Source organism: Penicillium digitatum, chromosome 2 (genome assembly GCF_016767815.1).
Source record: "Penicillium digitatum chromosome 2, complete sequence".
NCBI classification, from domain to species: Eukaryota; Fungi; Ascomycota; class Eurotiomycetes; order Eurotiales; family Aspergillaceae; genus Penicillium; species Penicillium digitatum.
This window is the reverse complement of record NC_089385.1, coordinates 3,784,806-3,795,519: the sequence shown is the minus strand read 5'-3', so window position 1 is coordinate 3,795,519 and position 10,714 is coordinate 3,784,806. Positions and strand designations below refer to the sequence as shown.

The 10,714-nt window shown below is 47.1% G+C and overlaps 3 protein-coding genes across 3 annotated transcripts; all 3 read right to left on the bottom strand.

Moving 5' to 3' along the window:
- Positions 1–394: 394 nt before the first annotated feature.
- On the bottom strand, positions 395–931 carry Pdw03_7365 (uncharacterized protein; the record flags this gene model as incomplete). Its single annotated transcript, XM_014678483.1, has 1 exon — positions 395–931. One exon carries the CDS (start codon positions 929–931, stop codon positions 395–397), a length of 537 nt encoding a protein of 178 aa, XP_014533969.1.
- Positions 932–4,931: 4,000 nt separating this feature from the next.
- Pdw03_7364 (Cell wall beta-glucan synthesis) lies at positions 4,932–5,879 on the bottom strand (the record flags this gene model as incomplete). Its single annotated transcript, XM_066101634.1, has 3 exons — positions 4,932–5,203; positions 5,267–5,553; positions 5,620–5,879. The coding sequence occupies 3 exons, from the start codon at positions 5,877–5,879 to the stop codon at positions 4,932–4,934; spliced, it is 819 nt and encodes a 272-aa protein (XP_065956717.1).
- Positions 5,880–7,392: 1,513 nt separating this feature from the next.
- Positions 7,393–9,460, bottom strand: Pdw03_7363 (1,4-alpha-glucan branching enzyme, core region; the record flags this gene model as incomplete). Its single annotated transcript, XM_014678485.2, has 8 exons — positions 7,393–8,036; positions 8,099–8,150; positions 8,210–8,375; positions 8,421–8,583; positions 8,641–8,749; positions 8,799–8,954; positions 9,004–9,107; positions 9,160–9,460. The coding sequence occupies 8 exons, from the start codon at positions 9,458–9,460 to the stop codon at positions 7,393–7,395; spliced, it is 1,695 nt and encodes a 564-aa protein (XP_014533971.2).
- Between the last annotated feature and the right edge of the window lie 1,254 nt (positions 9,461–10,714).

Here is a 10,714-nt window from a genome sequence, read left to right as displayed (position 1 = left end):
GATGGGCATGATTCCCAGTTGGATCACACGATTCAACCAAGTCATCGCGCATCAATGACTGTCATTCAGGATCTACCCCCGAGTCCTAATGCCGGAACTCATATCCCCCTCCTGTTTGTCGATGAATTCCACCAAATCGTCACAGATGTCCCATATCGGGCATGAGGTCGATCACCCTAGACCGGGACTGGATCGAGTCCCACACGAATCAAACGACCCTCCGACCGAGTGGAGAAAGGGTAGAGCTCCCAAAGCTGGATATCCTCCATGGGAAGTCGCAGAGCCCTCGTAGCATCTTTGACTTGTCTCCTTAGAAAAAAGCATGTGGAACGAAACGGGAGAGTGAGATAGGGGGTTCAATCCGAAAATCGATCCAACCGTCACAGTCGCATTTTCACGTAGCGCGGATGCCCCTCAATACGGTGAAACAACACACGATCGCAGCTGAGACAACGAAGAACCCAACTGGCGGCCAGTAAATGCGGTGATCGTCTGATGCCAATGCGCCCATGACAGATTCTGTCCGATGGGACTGCAACTGCGACTGCGACTGGTTCAGCTTTGTGTCTTGGCTTATGTCCCGATCCGGTTGTGGTTGGGTCGATGCATCCGTGCCGATCGCAGTCTCCGGATCCGGAAGTAAATTTTGAAGCTCTGTCTTCGTCTCCATTTTGTGGTCTTTTGATCTATCCCCCGGGGTTGAGCGCGGGGGGTTTGAGGAGAACACGAAGCCTGCTTCGCGCATGGCGGTCTCTTTCAACATCGCTGCGAGCTCATCTTCATCGGGTAGGGTTTTTAGGAAGTCGTATCGCTTGTTGTAGACATTGGTTGAGGGAAGAGAATTGGATGCGACCGAGATTTCGTACGTCGGCAGTGCGAGGATTTGGATTGACTGCATCAATATCCAAAGCAGGGCCAGTTTGTGGGCCATCTTCCGAGATGCTCTGGTGATCTGCGATGACGAATGACAGCGAGGATTTGATCAGATCGACACGGTTCTTCTAAGCCAGAGATAAGTATATTTTAGACTACAGAGTAAGTGAGAAGGGAAAGAGAATAAATAACCAAAAGATAACATCATAGAGACGAAGAGCACGTGGAGTCGCATTTGGATTCGGAACCGCATGTTCTCTCAGACATGGTGACTTCGTCTTGGTACCTTCGTATTCTATTAGTATATGAGATAGTCTCTCCTCTAGTCTAGTTTGACTTCAGTCCACACCCTTGTTTTTCTCTCTCTCTTTCTTTTAAGGGTGTAGCCCTGTCGGATTGGCCAATAGATCACAGCCTAATGCACCCGTGGTCCCTTTCTGCCACAATCCTGCAACTGTTACAGACCCAGAATAGAGAGCGATGAACTTTTTATCCCATGGCGCCTCCAATCATGCCGAGGAAAAAGAGCACGGTGTTACTCTCCATGCAGGGAGGCACCACTAGCGAAAAAGCGTCGCTGACTTTTGTCTACCCCGGGCGGATTACCCTTAGCTTGCATAGTCGGAGGCTGTTGCCCGACTCATCTCAAGATATCTAGCCTTTGGGTGCGTCTCTCGACTTCCACATGCCAAAAATCCTATACTCTGAATGGAAATCGAAACTAGCGTTGTCGATGAAGTTTGATACCCTCGTTACCAGTTTCTAGATAGAAACTACCTCTTCCTGGATCACATGTTAAGATTCCAATGCAACCTCTAGTTGAAATGGGAGGTACTCGATCAAGAAAGAATGACAGAGATCAAATTACAATCCAGAACTGCTGGCGTCGTACTTGCGGCGCGAACCAACGGGTTCCAAAACAGGCCACATTCGCAGCTCGAAGGTCAGACTAACACCCTACTTCCAAGCAAGGCCAAATATCCTAGTGCCAACATGCGGAATAATAACACGGTTATATTTCAAGACGATTTGCCAGCCGCCCAGGGCATTTCCGTCCGCGATACCATCCCGAAGTGACTCATCCTGACTGATTGAAGAGGCGAACCCACCAAGTTACGAATCAGCCCATTTTTTTTTATCTGGCGCGGAGTGATGAAGTCCAGAGTTACTGATGTCAAATTGCGACCAAGCTTGGTTCCGGGAGCAGATCGAATGTGTGGCTTGCAAGGGACCTTTCCCCGTTCCATAACGGCCCCATCACATTACAAGGTACAATTTGGACAAATCAGGTGGCGCTGGTCGAACGCGCGATCTGTGACTCTTAGGATGAAATCCCATCATTCTTTTGCATTGAAAAAACTGCCGGTGGCGTTGAGCTGGATGTTCTGCGGCATACAACAAGAGAGAACTGTCAACACGAGGGTTGACATCTCGTTCGAAAATGATTTGAAGGATTTTCCGTCTAGGGAGTCTCAGGGAGTCATGTGTGTCTCGTCTTTGAACCTGTACGCGAATCACTGAGAAAAAATTGCCAACGATGGCAAGATGGTATGATGCTTTCGAAGATGGTCAAAAATAAAACTCCAATACTCCAAGCGCTGGAATATCTCCACTCTGGATGTCATATAATCCATATCCGACAGGTCGTTTCAGCTGTGACATTCAAGAATGTGGTCTTCATCCGAAAAAAAAAGAATCAGTTTCAAACCCGGGTGACATCATGGTACGACTGGAAGATCATAAGCTTCTGTCCCAAGATGCTCGAGAGGAGTTTAAGGACCACCCCAGAAGCAATGCAATGATAGACGCATTATCTCTCTGCCTCCCTCATACTAGCACAAACAACCAACCAGTCTACCGACAATAAGTTAATGACCGAGCGTGACTGTTCAGGCGACCAATATCTCTGACGTCCATAGTTTCGAGTGCTTAATCTGCCATTCGTACACGTTCCAATGAGGCCGACAGTCGTTATATGGAGAAATAGTGTCAACTAGAATATCTCAAGACCAGAAATGTTTAATCCACCAACACAACGGTTCTTTCAAAATGGATGTGGTGAGTAAAGGCTGCAACCTGCTATTTCGGTAACATGTCTACAGATGAAGGTCCATGCTAGATATTAGGTAAGCCTCGCTTAACGTATTAGGTAAGCGAGTGGGCCATGTAAGCGAGCTGGCCACCCCAACCAAAACGCGTCTATGAATTAGATCTTAGTTAGTCCAACCACCCACCATGCCACCAATTCGTACTCAATCCTCTCGAAATTCAATAGAGTAGGAGGGTAGGATCTTACTAGCTATCCAGGCTTTTAAGAATCAAGAAATCTCTTCAATTCGTGAAGTGGCGCGCCGTTTTAACGTCCTAAGATCCACCCTTTCTTGTCAGGGTGCGGGCTGGCAGGACGGTATGATAGGAGATGACTGGTAGGAACAGGTCGTAACAGATCAGATTCCACTTGACAGGTACAGGCAGGGGCAGGATCTAGAACTGAAGTTCAGATAAACAGGTCGGATGTCACGGTGTGAACCGTAATGCTTAGTAAAAGGAAGATCACGGCACGTGATATCCGACCTGTTCATCTTGAACTTCAGTTCTAGATCCTGTTGTAGCTCTTCGAGCTACGTCTTGTATATTAGCCTGCCCCTGCCTGTACCTCCCTGTCAATGTGAATCTGATCTGTTACGACCTGTTCCTACCAGTCATCTCCTATCATACCGTCCTGCCAGCCCGCACCCTGACATATACCGGCTTTTAAAACTTAACGGCCACGGAAGTCATTTAACGCCTCAATTTAACACAATTTACGAGCAAAATATGGTGATACCAATCTATATACCAGCGCAATCTTCTCATCTTTTACAACCTTTTGATAATAGTTATTTTGCGGTGTTAAAACGTGTATATAGTCGGATAGTTGAATCTAAGATCCGGAACGGGATTAATCATATCGACAAACTTAACTTCCTCGAAGTATACCCCCTCGCACGAATGAAAGCTTTCAAATCGGAGACGATTAAAAATAGCTTCGGAGTAGCCGGTTTAGTCCCTTTTTCACCGGAAAGAGTGATTTCAAAGCTTGATATTCGGCTTTGAACCCCAACCCCCCTAGCTAGCCGGGGTAGTGATTGGGACCCAAAACCCCCCTCGAAATACGTCCAATTACAAAAGCAAGCATCGTCAATTAAAGCATTGCTTCATACAAGATCAAAGAGCCCTCCAAGTCCTCTCAATTCCGCCATAAACCAGGGTTTAAAGGCATGCCAGATCACTATGCAATCCGCCGCACTTCTTGAGAAAGAAGTAAGCGAATTCCACGCCGCCAACGAGAAGCAGAAGCAAAAGCGTACTCGATCCCGAAGGCAGATACCCGCCGAAGAAGGCCTCTCAGTTCAAGAAGCTTCTCAGTTGATTTCTGGGCCAGTGAGAGCAGATGGAGCACCTCCCCCCTATGCTGGTAAACATAAAGCACCGGCTTTAGAACCACGTATACGGGCTACACCAAGATGTAGTGGGTGCAGAGAAACCGGGCATAGATTTGATAGATGCCCTGCTAGATAGATCATTTTAGTGTATTTAATTTAATGAAGCTCTGAGATATTTAAATTTAAAATTAATGCAATTGGGTGGGTGGCCGGTTCGCCCGTGTGGCCGGCTCGCCCGTGAAATACGTTATAGTTACCAACTAGGAATTTAGTAAATTAGTAAATCTAGAACTTAGTAAGCTTCATGCTAGCTACGTTAGTTGTAAACTAGTATAGAAATGGAAGCGGTGACGTGGGGAATTCGTATGGGACCGAGCAGATCCTAGTTTGTGGCTGTGGCTTGAAGGCCGTATTTGCTTTTTACTATAGCGGTATCATAACAACTGGCACTTGTACTGTAAACTGGGTGCCATAGACCACCACACTACAGATGTGAAATCAGTTTCCAACAGTATCTTACTTCAAGCAAAAGAGAATTGAACGGAGGAATGACAGGCATTCTCATTTATTCTGCTTCTTTCGAAAGGCGAATGTATATACGCTCTAGGCACTCTATTGTCTGATGGACATGATCTAGAGGTAGAAAAGCGCGAAAGCAGCACCAACTAGCGCTATGGCTCCCTTGGGAGTGCTGGATTGAGACGATGCAGCACCAGTCGAGTGCAGAGCGGAGGTTGAGGCACTGGTGGATGAAGTGTCGGAAGAGGTGGAAGACGCGGTCGTGGAAGAAGAGGTAGAGGAGGAGGAGGAGGAGGAGGAGGAGGAGGAGGAGGAGGAGGAGGAGGAGGAGGAGGAGGAGGAGGAGGAGGAGGAGGAGGAGGAGGTGGTGGTGGTGGTGATGGAGTCTGCGATGAAAAAATGTGTATTAGTATGAAAGCCTTGTAATATTGTGCGGAGTTGTATCATGCCTGAGGAGGACAAAGGACTAGTGGACGACGTGGGTGTTGAAGACTCCGAGGATGTAAGGGTGGGGGCGACAGAAGTAGAGATGGTCACACTAGATGTCGTGGAAGAAGAAGAAGAAGAAGAAGAAGTGGTGGTGGTGGTGGTGGTGGTGGTGGTGGTGGTGGTGGAAGAAGAGGTGGAAGAAGACGAGGGCGCGGCACCATCATTCGAAACGCCCTTCTTGACAGTAAAAATATCACTGACGGCGAGCTGGCCCGCAGAATCGATTATCTGGATCTCGTAGTCATTTCTAAAACATGACAGAATGGGATTAGTGTGGTGCTTTTTCTGTTCACCCGCTCCATCTTCTACATACCCATTAGAAATGCTAGGGTTCGGCTGAGTAGTGTATTCGCCCTCAGAGGTCTTGACGTTATCCGCCAATTTAGTCTGGAAGGAGCCATCCTGAGATCGAAGGATTATACTGATTACCGAAGGATCACTAGAATCGCTGGTGAATTTGATCGTCTTGGCAGTGGAGAAATCCCACACCGTGTCTGACTTCGGAGTGGTGATAGTGATGGCAAAAGCCGATGAGAGGAGGCTCAGGGCTGCGACAGTGAATGAGTAGCGCATTGTGGTTGAATGAAATTGTTGTATGACTGGAGAGTGAGCTGTGACGAGATGTCCCGCTATTTTCCCAGGAAAAGACTATATACTTCTAGTCGATAGACTGGGAACTACGGAGGACTCCGTAGATTGTTGAAAGATCTACAGAAGTGAGGAACTTTTGGGCTAAGTCGAACAGATAGAGAATACGAGATAGTCTACGCCTTGCATAGAACCAGAATACGATCTCCAACATGAGCTAAGCCTCTTATGGAGACGCTGAAAAGATCCAGGGGCCCTTCTGACGCCCACGTAGGGGAACAACGAACAGGCCCCTCTACATCAGCGACCCGCCCTACTGTGTTGGGTCTACGGAGTAGTCCTTATCGAAGTTAATTGCACCTTATCTCTCCAATCAAGTCCGTACGATCTATATGCGGAAATCAGTAACTTTCAGCTGAAGCCCAGCGCAGTAGGAATACGAGAAATTCCAAGCCTTGCATAGAACCTGAAAAACGATCTCTAGTATGAGCTGAGCCTCGTGTGGAGACACTAATAAAAATCCAGGGGTCATTCTGATGCCCACGTAGGGTAACAACGAACAAGGCCCCTGTACATCCTTTGTGTTAGGTCTATCAAAGTCAGCAGTGCACCTTATCTTTCAAATCAAGTCCCCCAAACGCATTGTGACCTGTTGTCCTTGCTAGGAAATTTTTGAAAATTCCAAGTCAGGGCTTCGATCATGTCAGCGCTAGGTTAGCGTTGAGAAGTGCAGTATCTACGGATATCTCCGAACCGACAGGACTCGGTTCCAATGACGCAGCCAAAGGTTTACCCCTTGGGCCCCACACAGATACCGCCTTCCCATAGATCTACACCGCCATCTAGTACACGCAGGTGGGAGCTCATCTATCACTATGACACAATAAAGGCCAGTTTAGTAAAAGATGCGCAGCAAGCATGGAATATGCTAGATCTAGATCATATGCAGTCTCTCTCTGAGATGTTGCTACACCGGATGAAAGCTACTCTTGAGAGCCAGGGCAGTATGCAACATGCCAGATTTCACAGCACGACGGCATGGAGGTCTGGTACCGGCAAAAAAAAAAAAGGATATGTTCAAGGGGGGTGTGGGTCTAGAGGGATGAAGACTTTGGCTGCGTCACGGTGTAAACATTGGAACCCTATTTTCGTTGTGTTGTATTCGTTACTTACAGCCTGAAATAAATACCTGTTATGACTGGTAACATTCACCAGATGAGCTAGGTCTGTATGCCATCTTGTTGCGTTGTGCCCCATAGTCAAAAGCGACGGTAGGACCTCTGCTTCCAGTAAAAAGTTTCTAGTTACTCAACAAATCGTCTTTCCTAGGTAATTTACGAGATTTAACATGAGAGCAATAGTATTAAATACACGGAGCAGCCCGTCTATAGTAAAACCACCGCAGAAACCAACATAAAGAACGTCAACAGACAAAATCAAAACCGAAGACAGAGTACAGGAAAATGGATCAAAACAGAACAGAGGGCAGTCTCGAAAATTAGAAGGAAAAGGAGGACGTGATCAATGCAGCCGTGACAATCAACGTCGTCATCTCCCACGACAATCTGAATAGAGAAAGCCTAGCGCCGGTTGAAGTCTTTGGATTTGCTGAGGAGGCTGTCGACGTTTGGTTGTTATCTCCACAAAGATTGATACTTCGGTTCAGGCTTTCAGTGGGATAGTACACCCGAGGCCCTCCATCCGAGCTGAGGTCCACATTGAGATTGGCCTTGGAATCAGTCACGAAGGTTTTGCAAGACAAGAGCTCGGTCACATTTTGACCAGGCAAAAATCCTGTGCCGTCAGAGCCCAGCGTAATTTGGGTAGCGGCTTTGGTGGCTGGCTTTGCTCCTAGGTTGGACACAACGCTCACAACTTGGTTACCGGCAAATCCTTTGCGGATGGCCAAAATGTTTGTTGAATTGTAAATTGGCAATGAGAGGTATGACAGATAGTCGCTCCCTGACTGCGGGGCTACCGTGGACTTTTCTCCGTTCCTGCTCGCATATGATCGAATGCGATTCAACGATTGAACTAGCAAAGGTAGGGAGGTCGAGTTCATCGAGTATTTGGTAAGCCATAGGGCCTCTCGGTTGACAGGGTTGAATCCACCTGACAGGTGCTGCTCTTCCCCATAGTAGACTATATTGTTTTTGTTAGTGTATTTTTAACCTTTCGTCTATATATGTGGGAGCGTAACATACGGATAGGGATACCGTCTGCGAGCATGCTGATTGTGAGAATGTTTCGAGCCAGCTAATCAAGAATAAAAAAGTCAATACGGGCTGACAAAGTATTCGATGCACTCGGCCTACCGATATGTCGGAGGTATACGAGCCAAAGCGAGGGACATCTTGATTCGACGTGAAAGTTCCTAGTGGTAAAACGTCCGCACAATCTGCCTTGATGTAGTCGATAGACTGTATGATACTGTTCAGGTCTCCGTTGGTCGTGTTGAAGGCATCAGTGAGGATGTAATACCTAAAGTGTCAACAGGTCCTACGTTCATTTTGATGCACTACTCACAACGGATAGTTCAAGAGTCCGCTTAGACTGGGCTGCAGAGAACAGTAACCGGACGCGTCTCTTGTGGCACCTTCACCCATGGTGAAAACACCCGCCGACTTGCTGAAATTGGAGAAGAAGACGGGGGAAATGTTCAACACACTGTCAATTCGCAACCCATCAACTGCAAAGGGCCACCGTTATTAACTCCGGTGGACAGATGGGGAGCATCTCGACGTACTGGAGTAGTTGGAAATCAACTGCGAAACCCAGGTGCCCAGCATCTGCTGGACTGCCTGATCCTCGTTTCGCAGATCTGGAAGCGATATAGTGTTGTCTCCCATCCAGCACTGATAAAGGCCTTAGCAATGCTCTCACAACACGCGATGACTGACTTACATCCAGAACGCAGGTCTCATTTGTGGGGTCTTCGGAAAGTAGTTTGTAGTCGTGGAAATACTTCTGATCATTGAATGGATTGAACGTGCTGTAGTCGATGGTGGTGGCATTTCCAGCCCAGGCCATGTCACCAACGACTATATCCAGCATCAAGTACTATTAACAATGTGAGTTTCGTGAGTAGAGGTGGCAGGCGGTGACTCACCATTCCACGCGCGTGCAACGCTGCGGACAACGCTTGGAGGTCATCGGAAGTGCCAAAATGGGAGTTGATGGAGTACAGGTCGCTTGGCCAATACCCATGGTATGCTATCATCCATCATCAGTTCTCTATATTCGTTACCAGTCAAGATGACCATACCTGAGAGATCCGCTGTGCGAGTTGCCTCCTGGCTTTGCACTGGAGAGATCCAGACTGCATCGAACCCGAGTTCCTGAATATAATCCAGCTTATTGATGATGCCCTGGAAAGTCCCTCCACAATACTCCCCCAGTGCTGCATCGCAAGAAGCGGTGGTTGAGTTATCGGGTCGAGCGAAGCGATCGGTGACCACTTGGTAGACCGATCGACCGAGCCATTGGTCTCGGGAAGCCGCATGGACTGTCCCAATGGCAGCAACCACCAAAACCTTCCACCACCACATTGTCGGTGGCGTTTGCATAACAGGTTGAAGGTGAATTAAATGACGGATGGAATCAGAGACAATGAAAAGGCTACTTAAGTTAAATTTGGAGATGTCAGACAGGTTGATGAAAATGATTTACAGTGATGGACGTATGTATATTACCGTATGGGTAATACAAGTTTTGAGTGATCTCTGTCTGCTGTTCCTGTCATGTATTCCGTCGGCCCGATCGGGGTTCGCTGATCCTTGAAATCCCGCCGCGAACCACCCCAACTGAGGGACGGCAGACGGGCGGGCCCTAGTGGGTTCCTCGCCTCCGGCCATGCTAGTCTGGTTGGACCTTATACTGTCACTCCGCAAGAGTTCTCGTAAACCCGCTCCCACCAAAAATCAAAAAATCAACTCAACGTTTCATGAACCGAAAAACTAATTATAGTGAGAATAGGCAAAATCTTTTACGTTGGAAAACTCGGATGATTTTTCTTCAATCAAACTTAAAAAAAACAGTAGGGGTTGAATCATTCTGTACATTTTAGTTTTTTTGGGGGCAAATATCCAGATTGATTCAAGCTCATAAATATTGTAGGTTGCTTTTTTCTCCATCACTGCGTAAAATTTAAAATCAGAAAAAAAAAACCCCCTCCATGGATGGTTGTATAGTTTAACCAAGGTCGTGATTTTATGGGCTTTTTTTTTAAGCACCCCCTTTTTTTTTACTTGTAGATCGTTAGATTTAAACCTTCCCTTATTGTCTCAGTCGATCTAAGAACTCAACCAAATTCTCTAAATAATCCTTCACTTTACATCTTTTAAATCAATTTTTTAAGACTGTAATCATTTTATAACGCGATGGGGTTGGTTTTAGGCTTTTGATGGAGCGGGGACCTAAAAATGACAGCTGGGAATTGCTCCATTTGGGTCTGGAAAGCATCAATTGCGTCTGACACGAAGACGTCCGGCCTTCCCGCTGGTTATTTGGTTATTTGGTCATGGTAGACTCCGTAGTTTCGATAGCAGAGTATTGGTAGGTCTAGCCAAGCCAAGTCAAGCACAAAGTGCATAAACTGCCAGCCATATGTGCCGCAGCCATCGCAGCACGGAGTGGCCATCAACAAAAGCAAAAAAAAAAAAAAATGATACGAGAACGCGACAAGCCACACCCGTATCATCATATCCACCTCTCGCCCTTTCTCATAGGCCAGTCTTGCATCAGGCATGACGTGTCCTATCTTGCATTAGGCAGGATACGCGATCTGACATAGTTTGCGCTGCATGATAAATGATTTACTT